We start from the raw sequence: 21,651 nt of genomic DNA on the forward strand, positions 1-21,651 counted from the left end.
CCATTGTTATTGTTTATCGTGTGTAATCAATGAATTAGAATAATAATGAAACACTTGTAATTAGTTAGAGATCAATCTAATATGAATTTAAGGAAAATAATAGTTTGGCATAGTGTTTGGATCCACCGTCAATACCTGAGTGAGTCTTTCTGAGACGGGATGTCAACCGTCCATACTGATTTTGACGCTGCAGGTCTGACTAACTCAAGAACACCATCAAGGAGGAAACCCACCATTGTGAGAAAGTCAGAAAACCCCCTTGAGTCAGGGTTCGAACATGAGACCTCTAGGATTCCAAGCCTTAACCATCACCCACATGTCATTGAGCCAGAAGGCCAATGGCTTTGATAACTATTACTAACTAAATAAATCAAGGTAATAAGTTACCTTTTTAGATGTTAGTTTTTTTTAAACGGAAAATTCTTTTAATCTTTGTCGTCTGTGACACTTGAACCTAACACCTTTCTTTTTCAAACCTAGATGTTTAAAGGTTTTGTTTTTGCCAATAAATCATCACTAACCACTCCATTGTTATTGATCTATATAAATAAAATGTATTGTTAATCATATATCACTTTGATCAAATACCATAATATCTCCATTTATATTTTCTTCAAGCGTGTCAAATATCAGCTTCATATATTACCTACATAGATTCATATTACGGACTCCGACTACCACTTTTGTCACGGGATCACATAATATGATTTATAAATTAATTAAATAAAAAAGTAATTTAAATGCAAAAACAGTTTTTATGGTAAGCAAATTTTGGCCTTTTGTTTGTACGTAAATTGACTAGGTTAACTAACGGACAATTGCACCCATCCAATTTTTTGGATTCATGACTCCTTCAAAGATTGCTTTTGCATTAAGGATTGTTTTGTGTTTTTTTTTATAATTATTCGGTTAATGAAAAACTCACAAGACATGTTTATACCCTAGGATCCAGCAAGATCACTTAAAATGTAGTTTGTATTAAACATGTGACTTTTAAGAGGTTATGATAGAAAAAACACGAAAGCAAGATTCGAGCATATTGCTTTTGCATATGGATTTGTTTTCTTTTAATTATCTAGTCAATGAAAAACTCACGAGACCTGTTAATACCTTAGTATCCAACGAGATCATTTAAATTGTAGTTTGTATTAAACATGTGACTTTTAAGAGGTTATGATAGAAAACACACAAAGGCAAGATTCGAGCATATTGCTTTTGCATATGGATTTGTTTTCTTTTGGTTATTCAGTTAATGAAAAACTAACAAGACCTGTTGATACCCTAGTATTCAGCGAGATCAAATAAATTGTAGCTTGCATTGGACATCTGACTTTCAAGAGGTTATGATAGAAAACACACGAAATAAAGATTCAAACATATTACTTTTAGAATGACTAATATAATATCTTAAATTGTTGTCACATATTTTCTGTAATTTTTTTTACTATTAGATTTTGTCTTAGTTAACTAAGATAAGAAAGATAAGAAGGTAACCAAACTTAGGCCAAATTCTAGTATGGGTTAGAATGATTAAAGAGGTTAATAAAATATTGTAGTCCTTTGTTTTTTTGGCTAAATCTGATTCTTTAAAAGCCAACCATGCGCGGATCAGATCAAGGCAGTTTAAGGTAATTTACTAAGTGAGTTTATTTAGTTGGTCTAGGACTATTTGGCTACCTCTGCATCAATAAGTGTCGAGTCAGTAAGATACCCGAATAATTAAGAGACTCTGAGTCGGTAAGTATTGCTGAATACACCAATGTGGTGGTGATTGATGGTAGGGCTAGGAGAGTAGGAGGTGGTGCATGAGTGGCAAACTGATGGTTATGAATACATATTAATGGACAAAAAGGGTAGATTTTTCATTCGGCATTATTTTGAAACTTAATTGGTAAGATGTTTGCTCACTGATTCAGAAGTGTTATTTTGGTGAACCAACACATTTAACGTTGATTGATTAAGAGATAGACTATTAATGAAATCATTAAAACACTAACAAACAAACAATTATTGAAGTGTTGCCTTCAATAATCTGTCTCTAACGGACATAGAGTGGTGGTAAGGTTCTCTATATTAGATGTGGGGGGTTTAAATCCTAAATGGTTTAATTATTAGGTGATTTGTAGAAGTATCTATGATTATGTTAGTTTGCCATTAAATAAAATGCTCGCATATTTTGGGTGCTTAAACTAGCTGGAGTTGTATTCCTTATCCCATCATAGATCTTGTGTAAGGCAAGTTGATCGAAAATTCGAAATAATGTCTTTATAAAAGGTAAAATTGTTATCAATATTTATCTATTGATCTAAATTATCACCGATCATCGACAACTCATAACCAGTATTTTTTAACAGCAATAATTTTTTACTAATAACTCTATTATAATACTGCTTAAAAAGTCCAAAATGGCTAGATTCGCTTTTACGAAATCGATAGAAAAATAAAATGTGACAAATAATAATAAATAGATACATAAACAATTGGTTTTGGCGCAATTACTGAAATTTATATCACGGGCTAACGTATGATCCAAACAAGTTTTATTATTTTAGATGTAAAACTAAAGCAATATGAACTTTTTAGATGGGCATTTAAAATAATTCTTTATTCAATGAAATTACTCAAAGATATCAATTAAAATGAATCCAAATTTTTAAATCTTTTAAACTTTTTATTTCAGTTTTAGTTTATTACTTAAGATTATAATTATATACAACTCATAATCATTCATATTGTTTTTTTTTAATTATTTTTTTACTGATTTAGGGTTGAAGAAGGTTAAAGAGTTGGGAGTGTTCTCGACCAGTAAGTGAAAGTTTGGATTATTTAAATCCAATAACCCTTAGATTTATAGCTGACAAATTTAAGAAAATATGTATATTGACTAAATGTTTTTACCCAAGCCAGTACATTTACGCCACAAATGATGCATTCACCATTTCACCCACACATGTTATCACCTTAGTTTTAGTTGTGATAAAAACTATGCGTCTAAGTGTTTTAGATTATATAAATAATAGGAATTTTCGTGTTTGGTTTGTCCAAATAGATTTAAAAGGAACATGCTAACATGTTTAGCTAAATAGGTCTTCTTTAATTCAACTAATAGATAATAGATTTATTTGTTGATCATTTAAATCAATACTTATTGTTTAATTATGAGTTTTATGTCATAACTTAAAAGAGAAATAACTATCAAGCTTTATAGTTTAAACATTCTTATTAACATATATTTCTTGTGAATTTGTAAATTAAGTTGATACAAAATAAAGTTCGTATTAAATTTGTCTATGTTCGTTCAACTTGCGTAAACTCGTATTGTTACAGACACAATCTATAATCTGAAGATAGAAAGACGAACCCTAATTCTGAATATCAGAGAACTAGAGAGAAAGTCACAAAAAACTATTACAAAACCTTCTTTCTATATACTGCTGCTTCCGTTTATATTCATTATAACAGCAGCAACTGATATGGGCCAAACCTGGGCCTGACTTCTCCTTTTATTAGATGCAGCCCACATTCTATAAGAAAGCCCACACCATCTAACCAAAGTATGCTCTCAAGACCGACATACAAAAAATTTAAACACTACATTAAAACATAACAAAATAAAAACAATAAAAAGAGTATGAATTGTAAATATATATTACCTTTTTAACACCCACCCTCAATTCATTACTCAAACATATCAATCATTCCCAGTTTTTCACACAAGTAATCATGGTGAGCTGGAAACAATCCCTTTGTAAAAACATCAGCTAGCTGGTCTCCGGTCTTAGTTTTAATAACCTGAATAGTTCCTGCTGAGATTCTTTCTCGCAAGTAGAACAAATCAACTTCAAAGTGTTTAGTTCGGTCATGAAAGACCGGATTAGCTGCTATAGATATAGCAACCGAATTGTCACAACTCATTTTAACTGGTAACATCACATTTACTTTCAGTTCTTTTAACAAATTAACCAACTAAACAACCTCATCGGCTGCTGCACACATTGACCGATACTCAGCTTCAGCTGAAGATCACGACACGGTTAATTGTTTTTTACTCTTCCAAGAAACAAGAGAGTTTCCCAGTAAGATACAATAACCCGTCACAAATCTCCTACTGTGTAAAGACTTAGCCCAGTCAGAATCTGCAAACGCGCTTAACTCAAAACTACCTTCTTTACTTATGAAAACACCTCGTCCAGGAGATTTTTTCAAATATCTTAAAAGTCTCATTGCAAGTTTCAAATGTGAATTTGTTGGTCTATGCATATATTGACTTAAAAACTGAACAGAATATGAAATATCTGGACGAGTGTGAGAAAGATAAATGAGTTTACCAATTAGTTTTTGATATTTTGAAACATTTTCTAAAAGAGAGTTATATTTTTCACAAATAGAGGTAACAATGTGATTTGTTCAATAGGAGTATTTACAGGTTTGCTTCCTGTTAAGCCAAGCTCCACAAGTAACTCAACACAATACTTCCTCTGATTTAGACAAATGCCATGATCAGTATAAAGTACTTCAATTCCTAAAAAATATTTAAGTTTACCAAGATCTTTAATAAGAAACTTGGTCTTTAACAAATCTTTTATGTTATTAATTTCTATTGTACTAGTACCAGTGATGACGATATCATCAACATACACCAAAAGAACAATAACATCATCACCTAAGGTTTTAACAAACAGAGAATGATCTAATTTGCTTCGTTCAAAACCAATATAAAATAAAACACCAACAAGTTTTTCATTCCACATTCTATGGGCTTGTTTCAATCCATACAAAGACTTAGTTAGTTTGCACACTTTAGTATCATTTTTAGAAAAATACCCCTCAGGTAATGTCATGTAAACGTCCTCAAACAGATCACCATACAAAAAAGCATTATCAACATCAAGTTGGAATAAAGACCAATTATTCTTAACAGCTAAAGAGATTACTGTCCTTACAGTAATCATTTTCACAACTGGTGAAAACGTTTCACCGAAATCTATCCCTTCTCTTTGATTAAAGCCTATGACGACTAGCCTAGCTTTATATCTTTCTATTTCACCATTGGATCTATACTTAATTTTATAAACCCATTTACATCCGATGGGTTTTCTCCCCCTAGGGAGATCAACTATTTCCCAAGTATTATTCCTATTAAGAGAATCCATCTCTTTATTCATAGCATCAATCCAATTTTGGTTGGAGGATGCTTCCCAAAAATTTCTAGGTTCAATAGTTTTGTTTAAGACAGAAGTGAAACACAAATTTTCTTTTGACAAGTTAGAGTAATTTAACACTCTCTCTAACCCATACTTAACCCTTCCCTCAACAACATAGTCATTTAGGGATTTAGGTAACCTCGACTCCCTAGACGATCTCCTCATATTTGTTTGATTATTATTCTGAGAAACGTTTTGATTACCCTCAGGAGTGATATTTTCAGCATTTGTGCCTACACTAGAAACTACCTCACTAGGGATATCATCAAGATTGAGAGGCTGCTGATCTACAACCCCGCCTTCAATCTGAAAATTATCACTAGGTGGCTGTTTACTAGTGCAAGTACAGCCTGACGCCCCCCCCCCCCCTATCATCGGGTGTATTTTCATTTGAGAAAGAATGAGTATCTTCAGAAAACAAATCAAAAAAATTCAAAGAATTAACAAAAGCATCACTAATTTTTTCAAAATCATTTTGAAAAATACTATCTTTAAACGGATAAACAGTTTCATAAAACTTAACATCCCTGGAGAAAAAAACTTGTTTAGTTTCTAAATTCCACAACTTATATCCCTTTTTTTGAAAAGAATATCCCAAAAAAAACACATTTTTCATCTTTTTTCTCAAACTTGTTTGTATTATTTAAAACAGTGCTAAAATAAAGACACCCAAAATTTCTAAATGTCTAAGAGAGGGCCTAAAACCAAACAAATACTCATATGGAGACTTACCTTCTAAAACAGAGGAGGGAGTCCTGTTAATTAAGTATATGGCAGTTAGAATGCATTTGGACCAAAAAGATAAAGGAACACCACTTTCAAATAACAAAGCCCTAGCAACATTAAACAAATGCCTATGTTTTATCTCTACTATGCCATTTTGTTGAGGAATATGAGTGCATGAGGTTTGATGTATAATTCCATTATTTTTAAAAAAATCTTGAGTTTGTGAGTTAATAAACTCAGTACCATTGTCAGTTCTAAATATTTTAACAGTTTTTCCGTACTGATTTTTAACCATATTAAAGAAACTTTCTATGTTAAAAAATACTTCACTCCTACTCCTTAACAAATAGACCCAAACAACTATAGTAAAGTCATCCACAACAGTTAAGAAGTATCTATAACCCTCTTTACTGTTAACCCTATATGGACCCCACACATCTAAGTGAACCAGCTCTCCAAGTACTAATGACTTATGATCACTTAGTGGAAAAGGTTCCCGATGTTGTTTTGCCAACTGACAAATCATTTTTAATAGTTATTTATAAATCATCCTTTAAAACTTCAAGTACTTGGAAAGCTGGATGTCCCAACCTAGAATGCCAAATACTACTCTGTTCTATACTATTGTAACACACCTTAACAGGTAAAGTTGCATCTCCACAAAAGTATAGACCATCTAATTGATTACCAGTCACCAGGATTCTCTTTGTGTATGAGTCATGGATATAGCAATGATGTTCATTAAATGTAACAGATAACTTGTTATCACAGGCAAGTTTGTATATAGAGAGCAGGTTGACATTATATTCTGGAACTACAAACACATCGTTTAAAATGACATTATTGCTTAACTTGACACTACCAATTTTAGTTACCAAGGCACTTGAACCATTGGGATGCTTAATTTAATATTGAATTTGGTTACATCAACTTGGTTAAAAACATTTTTATCATTCATAATCATATGTTGGTTAGCTCCAGAATCAACAACCCATGTAGACTCAAAAGAAGTGGACAAACCACTTGTAAAACAAAATACACCTTTAGAAAAACTTCCCACATAATTACCTCCAATATTAGAGGCAGAAGGACACTGATCATTTTTATCCAACAAACCTAACAATCTTGAAATTTGATTAGAAGTAAGAGTAGTCATATTAGAGTTGGATGATGTACCAGACTTTCCATTATTAGAACTATTACTATTATTTTTTGATCCTTGATTTGAAAAATTATTGGTTTTAGGTTTTGAGCCTTGTGGATAACCCACAAGTTCAAAACACCTCTCAACAGTATGACCAATTTTACCACAATGAGTATATTTAAAATTCGGATTAGGTCCCTTATTAACGCCTTTCTTATTATCAAAAGGTTGATTAGCCTTGGCAGCAAAACCAAGATTTTGAAAATGACTTTTGGATCCATTGGCACTTCTGTGAGATTCTTCCCTTGAAATAATAGCAAAGGCCGCCTTCACAGTAGGTAATGGATCCCTGGTCAACAAATTAGTCCTAACAGGCTGGTAAACATCGTCCAATCCCATTAAAAATTGCATCAGCTTAATCAATTGGCTCAAATCATTAAAACCCTTTGAAGCTTGACAAGAACATGAAGGCAATTGAACCATAGCATCAAATTGCTTCCACATGGAAGACAACTTGTGATAGTATTCAGAAACTTTTGTACCATTTTGACTTAGTAAATTTATGTTTTGATAAAGACCAAATCTACTTTATCATAAGTGTCTCTGAGTTCTTCCCAAACATTAAGGCTAGTTCAGAATAAACTTGACCCACATAAAGTTCATCACTAACAGAATTTAAAATCCATGTAAGCACAATAGAGTTACACCTATCCCATTGACTAGCAAGCACCTCATTATTAACAGGTTTTAAACACTTACCATTAATGAACCCAAATTTATTTTTAACCTGTAAAGCAAGTTTCATAGCAGTAGACCAAACACGATAGTTCTCGATTCCTTTAAGTTTCACATTAATAATTGATAAGGTGCATGAGTCACTGGGATGAAGGTATAAAGGATCACTAGCTTCTAACTTACTAATCAAGGTTTCACTACTAGAAGAATCAGAATCACTCATTTTATCAAAACAGTTTACTAACACAGAATTGAAAGAAGCACACACACCAAATAAACTAACGACAGATGATGCACATGAAATCTAGGATGCCTAAATGCAGCAAATACCTATAACAAACTCAACAATTGCTGGTCCCCCTAACCCAGCCAAGTCATGCCTAATGCAATACAAAAACATAAGCAATAACAGTATGTTAAAAAAAGAAAGGAACGATCTCACAGTGATAATCTCCACAGATGACACGTAACCTTCACTTAGGGTTACGAAGCCACTCTTCAACACACAATCAATCCAAAAACGATCAAGCCTTCTTGACCCAATCAAGTAACCAGAACGCAGCAGAAAGCCCGTCACACGAGAAATTAGGGTTTCAGATCTGAAAACCCTAACTCCAATATCAGAGAAAAACAAACGCGGAAGAATGATGGATCAAAGCCGTATGCTCATGTTACAGACACAATCTATAATCTGAAGATAAAAAGACGAACCCTAATTCTGAATATCAGAGAACTAGAGAGAAAGTCACAAAAAACTATTATAAAACCTTCTTTCTATATATTGCTGCTTCCGTTTATATTCATTATAACAGCAGCAACTGATATGGGCCAAACCTGGGCCTGACTTCTCCTTTTATTAGATCCAGCCCACATTCCATAAGAAAGCCCACACCAAAGTATGCTCTCAAGACCGACATACAAAAAATTTAAACACTACATTAAAACATAACGAAATAAAAACAATAAAAAAGAGTATGAATTGTAAATAGATATTACCTTTTTTAACACGTATCGTCTTCACGTACACAATGGCAAAGCTTTCTTAGGGCCCGGGTGGCCCCAGTCCCCCTGTTTTTTTACGCACCAGTGTAAATTTACTCGTTTTCGTCCGAAATTTTTTTTATATGTAGTGTAAATTTAGCCGTTTTCGGCCGAAATTTTTTATACGTAGTGTAAAATTTTGCCTTTTCCAGCCGAATTTTTTTATACGTAGAGTAAAATTTAGCTATTTTCGGCCGAAATTTTTATACGTAGTGTAAATTTAGCCGTTTTCGGTCGAAAAATTGAGCACGGCCCCCTTCGTTTGTGAAATTTTGTATACATTTTGAGTCCGCCCCCCCGGTGTCTTAGTCCAAGCTTCGCCACTGCACGTACATACGCCTTACATGAATTTCAAGTTCGTGTTGCCTTCAGCTTGTGTCAAGTTTCTGGATTTTTTTTTAAATCAACACTCCCATCCACAAACACGAGTCAATCCCTTGATAAAAGTAAAGCATCAATATCTTATAAAATATGCATAAAGCGATCGGATTATAAAGTTTGGGTGGAATGGAGAAGTAAATGTAAGAGCATTCTCATCCAACCCCTCATATTATGTGAGGGATGTTTTTATAATTTAAAGAGTGATTTAAGATGTTGTGAGTGAAAAGCTTTTATATTTTATAAAAAGTAGTGATTTTTCTGTATATTTGAAAAATTATTGTTCATCCCCTATAATTTTTTAATATATTTTGAAAGTGGTTATGAGTGAAGGAAAGAGAAAGGGTAATGATAAAAGGTATAAAAAGTATTATTTAATTAAAATGAAGAGAGAAAATAAAGTAAGTTTTAGTGTAATTTTTGATTTGGAGATAGAGGATGGGATGAGAATGCTCTAAAGCCCGTCTCTCCAAGCCTGAACTTTGTTGGGCCCATGCTTTACATAAGAAAATGTGCATTTTTGGGTTGAAGCCCATTAAGCACATTTTTCTAATAATTACTTAAGCTTAACTCTATACATAATACCTATAAAACTCAACAAACTCTAATGACAGGGTAGGCTAATCATCAAGGACAAAGCGGACAAAGATATTAGCATACCAGCTTCGAAGGTTAAACGCTTCAGCAGTGAGAAGCATCTTCGATGTGATGTGGACAGTAACTAGTCAGAACTCAGAAGTCAACTTCGTTTATCAGCCAGCCTGAGAGGTCCTAATGATCGCTTCACTTCATGCTCTTTACATCCTACATTTATATGCATTTTTCGTCTGCTTTACTTATATTCTCATATTGTATAAATGACTATGTTAAGGGTCAGAGGGTGATCCGGAGACCGTCACCTTCAAACGAGTTCTTTCATGCTACTAGGTTCAAGCGAAGGAGGTGACAAAGCTACCCCTATAACGTTGGGCCCTCTATTGTCCCTTATTTGTTGTAGCAACAAACTCATTGAACGATTATCTATACTATATATAATACATGAGAAAAGGGTAAATTAAGACACTTAGTTTTAAGAGTTTTACAAATGTTAATGCATAAAGTACATGTGTAACAAGGGATAAACTTGTCTTTTAAACACAATTCACCTAACTTACAAGCTTGCCCCCTCATCTTTAACCATATTATGTTTCTAATTTTAATCTTAAACTAACTTCCCACCATGATTTTTAAACGACCATAATTTTTTTGTACGCTAATATTTTTGTAAAAAAGGTCCACCATAAAATCGAGCATTTTATTCTTTTTAATTTGAGTATGATATTGTTATAATTCTTTCAATTTTAAAAAATTAATAAGTTACGTAGGGGTGCTCGATGTCGGTTTTTTATGGTTCGTAAGTTAAACTTGTGAGCCCAACCATTAGTATCAATTTTTCTTCCTCCGAACCAAAATTGAATCATTGAAAATAGAAACCGAATCGTTACCAACTCTCTTATATATAACAAATTAGGAAAAATGATAATTTTAGCTGCATAAATGGTAAAGATTAATGGAACACCTAGGATGCGAAATTATAACAAGAACAAAGATTATAAAAAATCATACTGGAATTAGTTTAATTTAAAGTTTTAATAGTCATGTATACTTGTATTAAAAAGACTTTGTTCAATTATATCCTAACTATCTATATTATACTATATATAATACATGAGATAAGGGTAAATTAAGACACTTGATTTTAAGAGTTTTACAAATCCTAATGCATAAAGTATATGTGTATGAATGGGTAAACTTGTCTTTTAAACACAATTCACCTAACTTACAAGTTTGCCCCCTCATCTTTAACCATATTATGTTTTTAATTTTAATCTTAAACTAACTTCACACCACGATTTTTAAACGACCATAAGTTTTTCGTACGCTAATATTTTTGTAAAAAAGAGTGCACCATAAAATCGAACATTTTATTATTTTAATTTGAGTATGATATTGTTATAATTCTTTCAATTTTAAAAAATTAATAAGTTACGCAGGGGTGCTCGATGTCGGTTTTTTATGGTTTGTAAGTTAAACTTGTGAGCCCAACTATTAGTATCGATTTTTCTTCCTTCGAACCAAAATTGAATCATTGAAAATAGAAACCGAATCATTACCAACTCTCTTATATATAACAAAATAGGAAAAATGATAATTTTAGCTACATAAATGGTAAAGATTAATGGAACACCTAGGATGCGAAATTATAACAAGAACGAAGATTATAAAAAATCATACTGGAATTAGTTTAATTTAAAGTTTTAATAGTCATGTTTACTTGTATTAAAAAAGATTTTGTTCAATTATATCCTAACTATCTATATCTATACAATATATAATACATGAGATAAGGGTAAATTAAGACACTTGATTTTAAGAGTTTTACGAATCCTAATGCATAAAGTATATGTGTAAGAATGGATAAACTTGTCTTTTAAACACAATTCACATAACTTACAAGTTTGACCCCTCATCATTAACCATTTTATGTTTTTAATTTTAATCTTAAACTAAGTTCCCACCACGATTTTTAAACGACCATAATTTTTTCATACGCTAATATTTTTGTGAAAAAAGTGCACCATAAAATCGAGTATTTTATTCTTTTTAATTTGAGTATGATATTGTTATAATTCTTTCAATTTTAAAAAATTAATAAGTTACGTAGGGGCGCTTGATGTCGGTTTTTTATGGTTTGTAAGTTAAACTTGTGAGCCCAACTATTAGTATCGATTTTTCTTCCTCCGAACCAAAATTGAATCATACCAAAATTCTCATATTTTTGAACTGCTAAAAATATAAGTTTGTACATTACACCATGCATAATTTATGGGTGTTAAAAAAACAGTTAGAACGAAGCGAGTCTGCCGCTTTGAGATCAAAAGTTAGGTTAATGTTTCGTATTAGAAGATTTAATAGTACGGTTCAGTTAACGGTTCGTGCAAGCAGAGGTCTACATGGTTGTGAGCTTTTGCATTGCTCAACTAATAGTCTAATAGTAGAGCTGCCTCTCGAATTGTAGCAAATATCGCTTCATCCTCTAAATTCGAATCAAGAAGAGTGTCAGGCTCAGGGGCGATAAAAGTCATGTGTCAAACAAGAATCTGGGTCCATATTTTGACGAAAATTTAGAAGCATAGAGAAAAGCATGAGAAGTTTTGTAGGGTGTTAAGATAAAATAGGGTATATAAAGAGAAAAACAGTTTAAACCACCAAAACCACACCGTTGAACTGTAAAATTGGCTGGTTCGGTTTGTCGTTTTTAAAACCAAAGTTATCATTCCGGCCTAGAACTTATATCAAAACCAGCCGAATCTGGCATTAAACACTAGTAGCAAACTTCAGCACCAGTTCATACAGGAAGTATGTGAAAAACCAAACTACCCCTGCAAACACCAAAACTCAGCATTTCTCACTAATTAAATTCACAATTACATGAACACCATCAATATATTTAACTCATCTTCAGTTACTGAAAATGCAGCATCTTCTAATAATGTACCTGTGCAAACATGCTCCTATATATAAACTTAGACCCTTCCAACAGGGGAGACAGGTGGCAGTGATGCATAAGTTACAGGAGCCACGTCATCATCATCCACTCGTTTGGCCACATACGTCCGGAGTTCCGTATAATGAGACGATTTTCTGCACTCAATGACCGATATACAGATCGAAAACGCGTGTAGAAGCGATAAAGACGCGTTGTAGTCAACTGAAAATATTCTTTCATTTATTGGAGAGAGGCTGAAAAACGGTCCCTCGTTTATGACGTCTCCCTGTAATTATAAACCACATGACACAAAAAATAATCAGGTTTTGGGGGTTTTGGGTTGGATATCTGACAAAAAAGTTGTGTTCGGGTTGATATTCGAATAAAAAAATTGTATTTTATAAGGTCAGTTGGTCAAACTTATACTTGTTTGCAACTAGGGTATACGAGCCAAGCAGCTCGTTAAGCTGCTAGAGATAGGCTCGCTTAAATCTCGAATTAAGCCGAGTTTAAATGAGTTTGAGCCCAAGATTGGGCCTAAAAATAAGCTTGTTTAATAAACGAGCGAGAGCCCGAGCTCCACTTATCGAGCTCGCGAGCCTAAATGAGCCAATTATATAATATTTATTTAACATATTATGTATTTGTATGATAATAGCTATTGTATACAAAATTATGATATAAAATAACTAGACAATATATTATAATATTATTATTGTGTTATATATGAAAATTATAATTATAGCTATACTTAAAAATACTTATAAAGGCGTATAAATTAATAATAATAATAATAATAATAATAATAATAATAATAATAAATTAGTCAAGCTTGAGCTTCAGAGAGTTGAGTTTGGCTCAAGCTTATGCAAGTTAAGCGAGCCAAACTTGGGCTCGAGCGCGCGCAAGCTAAATGAGCCGACCTTGAATTTTAAAAACACAGCTTGAAATGAGCTGAACTCAGGCTCGAGCTCACACAAGTTAAACGAGCCAAGCTTGGTTCTTTTACACCCTTGTTTACAACTCTTATGACGCCTACAACTTGATTACCACCTGTCAATCACTCAATCCATTTACAACCATTTGAGTCGTTAAAAGAAACGGGTCACATGATTTTAACTGTGTCTTTGTTAGCATTGATGTCTTTAACACGAATAAAAATATACGTGACGTTCAGATTCTTCAATTCAACCCACCAACCCGACTGTTTACCACGCGTACCAAAAACAAATTTCATTTCCCTGTATTTAATAAGACCCTTTTGTAAATTATTCATAAATTCTCAACTAACATACAAATCTTGAAACTAAAAACATACCTGAAGAAAAAGCTCAAAACTTTCAGGTGAATTCAATCTTCTACCAGATTTCACATTATTACCAAGAGTCCTCAATCTGCAACCGACATCCCAACCGCCACAATCACACCTCCCACCCGATCTCCACCGTTCAATCAGCGGTGACGGTTCACCTTTTCTTGGCACACTATGATGTCCACCTGGCAAAATAACCGTCATGCTAAAACTATCTTGAATATCCCCATCCTCACTCGCCTTCCTTAAAAAGCGAACAACAATGCCCGCCAAATCATTTTCCACCTCATCATGGTCAACACCTGAGTCAACAGAGGATAACACAAACTCCCTAATGGTATCATTTGAAACTGAAGGGTTTGAAACCCTCATTTGGGCTGTTACATTAGGAAGGTATGTGTTACTTTTATTATCTTTAGAGCTGTTATATAAATATAGCCAATTGCTTTTCTTTTTTTTAACTTCTTGAATGGTGAAAAATGTGTAAATCCAACTGTTTGAGTCGTCTTTTCCAGTTAAACTTCTTACTGTGGCTGCAATAATATTGTTGTTATTGTTATCGATGGTAAACGTAAATAATGGACGACCATTTTTCACAGCTATCTGAAAAAGAGCCTGTTTTCTTGATGATGATGATGATGATGACGACGATGATGATGATGAATCGTTCTTCTTGTTCGTGCATGAATTATCAATTTTGACTTCTTTGCAACTTCCGCAATCCATTTTCACTTTTGATTTTATTTTTGAATCTTCGGGTGGAATCTGAGATATTTGAGTAGATTCCAATGTTTTTGTACCAGATTTAGTAGCTGCAAGCTTTGAGCTAAAGCGGTTTTTGCTTCCTGTTTTAAAGTCTGAACTCTTTGAAGAAATATTTAACTCTGTCTCCGCAGGGGTCGTGATTGGTGGTGTCATGCTGGTTTTTGTTCTGGAATCAGCTTCGTTTTTGGATTTCTTTTTGCTCAAAGTTCCATTTTTAAGTGGAAGCGACTTTGAACTGTCGGTCACATAAGATGAATCTTGAAAAATTCCATTTTTACTTACTAACTCATCTTGGATTTTTACCTTGCCCTTAGAAGATGATGATGATGTTGCTGTTTGATAGCTTCCCATATCATCTGATGATTTGGATTCAACAAGATTTTGAGAATGTAAATCATTCTTTTTGTAACCTTTTGGTTTGGTTCTTGATCGGTTGGTAGTCTTTCTATCCGCAGAGTAACTAACCGAAGCATCTTTACTTGAGATGTCCTCTGTTGATATGTTTAAATGACAACGGAGAGACGATCTATTGCTTGAATTGCTTGTGACAACACTCGGTTTGTGATGATGATGATGATATTGCCATTGCTCTAAACGCCCCCAATCCAAAACACCAAAATTCAAAGCTCGATCTTGGACGGGTTTACCCCTCTCCAAATAACTTGGTAGATTCGACATGTATCTAACAATCTCTTCCGTCTCCGTAGATTTGCTTCCATCATGTTGCTTTTGCCTGTGGTTCGAAGATGATGACGACGACGACGATGATGCCATATCTACTAGTTCTTTACAGCATTATAACAAATAAGTTGGCGTGACAAATATTAATGCTCTAATCTTTGATCAATGTCCTCCAAAACCTGCAATGAGTGCAGTAATATGAACTTAAATAACCAATACTTTAGCAAATAATACTATAGTGTTCTAAACTCATGCAAATGACATTTTTAGACTGTGTCCCAAACATAAATTAACTGCAATTATTAGGTTCTTGATATAGACAATACAAGTACAAATGTACAAGCAAGATAGTATCACCAAACTGAGCTCATTGGGTGTTTTGTATCACAAATTTGCATACCTGCAATACAGGGACAAGTGTGGTCCTTGAAAATCAATCAATCAATCATCAATACCATTGATAAAGATAAGTGAAGAGGTAGGTCCCAGCAGAGCCCAGTTGGACCCGCAAGACTCACCTCAAAGAGGGACGTCTGCGCAGTTGAACCCGCAAGACTCACCTTCAACAGGGACGTCTGCGCAAAGGCTAAACTCGCAACTCACCTTGAAGAAACGTCTGCGCAGAAACCAACTGGATCCGCAGGACCCACCATGCTCAGAGACGTGACGTCCTTACGCGCAGTACGCAAGCTGTTCCCGCAGGAAAAGCCTCCCAATGGTCGACGTACTTCGCCTGTTCCCGCAGCAACGGATACTAGCCATCAGGGAAGGCTACCCGCGCAGCAAGGCTACACGCACAAGGCACTTAACTCTTAAATAATTCAGTAATGTCACCTGAAGAAAGAGTGAGCAAGCCGGGAACATTCCCGCACAAAGCCAGGAAAACTCCCGCCCAAATGAGCCAGTCCGTACGCTACTGGAGGATCTTTTGTACTTTACCTGACGAGGTATGGACAAAAGATCTGACCAAAGCTGCGGCAGCTCACTGACAACAGTACAACGAGCAGCATGCTCTATTACTTAATGTCACTATCAGCCGCTGCCTACTCACCAACCTGTCGTAGCACGTGCATAGCCTGCAGTTGGTGGAAAAGGAATAGTACACAGCCGGCCTGGTCACTATCAGCCGCTGCCTATCCACCAACCACCAGCATGGCATGTGCGTAGCCCACAGTTGGCAGAACAGGAATACTATTCAGCCGGCTGTACCTTCTTGAAACCTACCTTCGGCTATAAATACTCCAACACCTTGGAATGGTATGGACACATTATCTTATCTTATCACATCTTATCTTCTCTAGCAATCTCTCAATATATACATTTATATTCAGAGCAATCTAGTCTGATTCTCACGCCGGAGGGTGGTCACAAGGAGGTACCTTCCCCTTCTCAGTGACGAGCTCACCGTGTCTGTTTTGCAGGTCATCAGAAGAACCGTCTTTGCCGGACATAACCCTCGTGGGAAACATCTATTTAACCCCCAGATTATCCGTAATCTGCCCGGGGTCACTTAGTGTTTCTTCGTTAGCGCCATCCGTGCATAAAAGCTAGAACTAATTCATTTTCAGTTTTTTCAAACTTCTGGAAAGATGGTTAAGGTTACTCCGCTGCCAAAGCCAACGAGTGACCAAGAAATCCCGGTAATCACAACCCCAGCTACTGGGAGGAACACCGGCGAGCACACAAATTTTACGAACACTACCACGGTTACTCAAGCCGGGGCAAGTGCAGTAATTTTACGAACACTACCCCGGTTACCCGAGCCGGGGCAAGTGCAGTAAACAATCCTTCACTGGGATTCACCAATACCCAGTTGGAGAGACAACAGACGAGGCTCCCCCGCCAAACACTCGATCAAGTTAAAGCGTGGGCCGAAGCACGTCAGAAGGAATTCCAAGCTGAGTTGGATGAACGCTTGCATTTACTCCAACAGGCTGACGAATTCGGAAGCATTCAACAGCTCAACATGATCAGTGAGTGCGAGTACTCGGACGGTGATTTGGAGGAGTCCGACACCGACGCAAACCCTCGCCATAGGGCGAAAGGGAAGCGTAAGGAAACGGACTTCCAACCGAGAAGGAATTTTGGAGAAACCTTCAAACCAAAAAACGCGGGGGGAAACCCACGTGACTTCTCTAAAACCTTCAGACCAACCGCTGCAAATGCGGGAACCTCCAAGTTTGCAAGGGACATTGCGGAAGCAATCGCCCCAAGAAGTGCCAAACAGATGTCCAACATCGGCACTTATGATGGTATATCCGACCCAGACGATCATTTGAACAGATTCATAGCGGGGGCAACCGTCAGCAACTGGACGGAACCCACGTGGTGTTATATGTTCCAGATGACGCTGGTTGGAGCAGCCAGAGCGTGGTTCGACCGTCTACCGGTCCACCACATCTACGATTGGGCAGACTTCCAACAGAAGTTCAGCCAACATTTCAGTCAACAAAGAAAGTACACTGAAGAGCAATGGACAATCCTCAACTGCATCCGAGAGGAAGATGAGTCTTTACTAGACTTCATCACGCGCTTCAATTCAAAGAAGCTAAGTCTGGGCAGTATTAGCGAAGATCTTGTTCGCGCTGCTTTCATCCAGGGCGCGAAAGACCCAGAGCTCATCCGCACCTTAACGGGTAAAGATGGCATGCCATCCACATGGGATGCCATCATGACAGCAGCTAAACGCTTCGCGGAAACGGAAAAGCAACTGGGTAGAGACCTTCCCCAAAGCACAAACCTCTACACCCAGAAAACAAGAGAAAATAACGTCCTTACCGCCCGACTAAACAAAAAGGGGAAGCTAGGTATTTGGCAGTCAAGGGTAAACTTCGACACCTCATCCGGCTCGCACCCTCGGTTAGGCGGAAAGGACAACAGGCAGTCGTCGAACCGGAACCCCCGGTGGACGCCGCTCACCAAAAGCGTCACCGAGATTTTCGACACCGAGAGGCTCCCATGGCCAAAGGCTCCAATAATCCGAGAGCGTCACAACGCTGATCAGAGCAAATTCTGTGACTTCCACAGGACAAAAGGCCACACCACCGACGAATGCATAGACTTGAAAGACATCATCGAGACATTCGTCAGAGATGGAGAACTCGCACACCTCGTGGCGTAAAGGATGCTGAGCAGGCCAACGCGTGTAGAACCCCAGTTGGGAAAAACACGAAACTGCAGCTACAATGTTGGAGACTACATACTGCGTAAACAACGAGATTCCGAACCAAGTGCATATCGGCTCGATGGCACTCCCATCCAAACAACATGGAAGGAAGCTCAATTACACAGTGCATGTAGATCAATTCCAAACTTGTAAAAGAAAAGGCCCAGAGCCACTTCTAATGGAAATGATTCTCCTTATCACATTGACGCTGATAATCTTACATTTATACTTATGAACTTTCCACACTGATATGCCGGTCTTCACCGCATACATAAGTGGGGAAGTAAGTCGTTGCATGTGGAAGGCGGCAAAACCCGCATAAACACAAAAAACGGCCAACCTTCACGCAGGTCAGTTATAGGTAAAGTTGGGTCATCCCACTAAATGAAAGTGTCGGTCCTACCCGCACAAATCATGATAGAGGAAACCGAACTAACCTATTGACAACCGCGCGTCGAACGGTTAATTTATTTAAAACACTGATATGCCGGTCTTCACCGCATACATAAGTGGGGAAGTAAGTCGTTGCGTGTGGAAGGCGGCAAAACCCGCATAAACACAAAAAACGGCCAACCTTCACGCAGGTCAGTTATAGGTAAAGTTGGGTCATCCCACTAAATGAAAGTGCCGGTCCTACCCGCACAAATCATGATAAGAGGAAACCGAACTAACCTATTAACAACCGCGCGTCGAACGGTTAATTTAATCAAAACACTGATGCCGGTTTTCACCGCATAAATGTGTGAAGAAATCGTTGCGTGTGGACGGCGGCAAAACCCGCGTAAGCACAAAAAACAGATGAGGACAACCTTCACGTAGGTCAGTTATAGGTAAAGTTGGGTCATCCCACTAAATGAAAGTGCCGGTCCTAACCGCACAAATCATGATAAAGGAAACCGAACTAACCTATTGACAACCGCGCGTCGAACGGTTAACTTATTCAACACACTGATGCCGGTATTCATCGCATAAATGTGAAAATTCGTTGCGTGTGGACGGCGGCAAAACCCGCATAAACACAAAAAACGGCAAACCTTCACGCAGGTCAGTCATAGGTGAAGATTCGTCATCCCACTAGATGAAAGTGACGGTCCTACCCGCACAATCATAATAGAGGAAACTGAACACTAACCTATTGACTACCGCGCGTCGAACGGTTAACTTATTCAAAACACTTGGAAAATTGCTAAGTTCAACTAAAGTATGCACGAGCGAATCATATATTGTTTATGCGGCAAAACAAGTGCCAAATTAAGCTATAATATGCATGAGCAAGTCATATAACATCTATAAAGCAAGTCATCCAGTGAAAGTGGCGGTCCTACCCGCACAAAGATTTATACATTCCATAAAAATTCAAGTATTACAAGAATGGCCGGGTATCTACCCGCCTACAAGAGTGTAAATCTATACAAAAACATAAACCTATCCTAACAGTGGGAAGGGATCTAAAGGTTCAAGCTTCAGGACCACTCCCTCCAAACCCACTTGTACCCGCACCATCAGTTGGCTGTGGCGGTTCAAGGAAGGTCTTGAGAATGGTTAGCCCATCATCAGCAGCAGCAACTCCGTTCACCTTCTCCACCACCGGGTGCGGGAAGGCGGCATACTGGTTCACTGCTTGGTCATATACAGCTTCAGTATCCACATCATTTAAAGGGAAGTTGGAAGGCGGGATGCCCTTCTCAACGAACCCTAGACCAAGCAGGAAGCCAGCCTTTTCCCCATCCTCATGAGAAGCGTTGAGGGCTGCGCTCATGGCATCGTCATATGATGTGTCCGTGACGACTCGATGCACAACCTACAACAAGAAAAAATACCAAGTATCAAAACCTTTTCTAAGTACAAAGGAAAGCGTAAAGACGTTATGAAGCTAAGCTTACCTGCGACAACGCTTCTCGTAGAAGCCATTCCTTGGTAACCAGAGCCTCCTTGAGGGCAGCTTGAGCTTGGTTACAGGCGCGTTCGGCTTCACTTTTGTTAAGGTTGGCAAGCAACACTTCCTTAGCAGCAGCCTCTTCAACGCCCTTTAGCTTACGCTCAGTATGGTCAAGCATACCCCTCTGGTCCAAGATCTCTTGAAGCTTCTTGGCGTCTTCCATGGCCAAGGCGTCATGAGCCTGCTGGAGCCTCTCTAGTTTGGCTTTGAGCTCCTCATTCTCGGCGCGCAGAGGCTCCGCAACAGCTTCAGCCTTGGTGGCCCTCTCGGTTGCGTTCCGCGCAGTTTCCTTAGCCAACCGAAGCTTTTCGTTAACAACTTGGGTAGCCTTGGAACGGGCCTCGAGACGGGCCTGAACTTCAACCTCAAGGGCCTTGAAGGCCTTCTCCTTCTCCGCAGCAACGGCGGAGAGTCTCCTGTTCTCCTCCCAGATAACCCGCGCTTGAGCTACTTCTTGGATACGAGCCGCCTTTAACTTGTCGTTTTCACGACAAAGCAGCTCGACGCGCGGCTGCATCCGGGCACGGAGAATTCGAAGCTCGTTTGTCAGCCTACCCTCCTGGTAGCTCGACATAGCTTCCCCCAGCGCCCCACTTGGAGCGGCGTGGCGCGTCCACTCGACGCAGTCCACAGCCGTCCGAAGGGTTGTTCCTCGGCGGATGTTCCAACGTGGAACATACACTTCATTGGAATCCGACACTGTAAAAACAAAAAGCAGTTAGGAAAAGATGATATATAAAAAAAAACAGAGAGAATAGGCCAAAATAACCCTACGCACCTGTAGGGTCGACAACAGGCCGGTAGCCGCCGAACCCATCACCCAAACCTAACGGATATCCATCCAAGAGGTCAGGCAGATGGGAAGGAGGCAGAGATTGGCTAGAAGCCCCGAACATACCTGCTGAACTGGCCGGGGACGAGGTAGTCGCCGGCGCCGGAGGCACGGTCGAAGCCGCTGCGGTAGAGACCATCGGAGGTGAACTCACTGGAGGTGAACTCACAACCGTGGCCGCCGCTGCGGAAGAACCCGC

The 21,651-nt window shown here is 37.6% G+C and overlaps 3 protein-coding genes across 3 annotated transcripts; all 3 read right to left on the reverse strand.

Moving 5' to 3' along the window:
- Positions 1-6,801: 6,801 nt before the first annotated feature.
- Positions 6,802-7,578, reverse strand: LOC143556467 (uncharacterized). Its single transcript, XM_077045775.1, has one exon. It carries the CDS (start codon positions 7,576-7,578, stop codon positions 6,802-6,804), a length of 777 nt encoding a protein of 258 aa, XP_076901890.1.
- A 79-nt stretch (positions 7,579-7,657) lies between these two features.
- LOC143556468 (uncharacterized) lies at positions 7,658-8,032 on the reverse strand. The gene has a single exon (XM_077045777.1). The coding sequence runs from the start codon at positions 8,030-8,032 to the stop codon at positions 7,658-7,660; it is 375 nt and encodes a 124-aa protein (XP_076901892.1).
- Positions 8,033-12,557: 4,525 nt separating this feature from the next.
- Positions 12,558-15,694, reverse strand: LOC143556453 (uncharacterized). The gene is made up of 2 exons (XM_077045764.1): positions 14,076-15,694; positions 12,558-13,043 (listed from the first exon to the last, which is right to left on the reverse strand). Exons 1-2 carry the CDS (start codon positions 15,606-15,608, stop codon positions 12,795-12,797), a joined length of 1,782 nt encoding a protein of 593 aa, XP_076901879.1. The 5' UTR covers positions 15,609-15,694; the 3' UTR covers positions 12,558-12,794.
- Between the last annotated feature and the right edge of the window lie 5,957 nt (positions 15,695-21,651).

This window comes from Bidens hawaiensis, unplaced genomic scaffold, assembly GCF_021521415.1.
Source record: "Bidens hawaiensis isolate Kalapana, Puna unplaced genomic scaffold, B.hawaiensis_p1.1 tig00018576_1, whole genome shotgun sequence".
NCBI classification, from domain to species: domain Eukaryota; kingdom Viridiplantae; phylum Streptophyta; class Magnoliopsida; order Asterales; family Asteraceae; genus Bidens; species Bidens hawaiensis.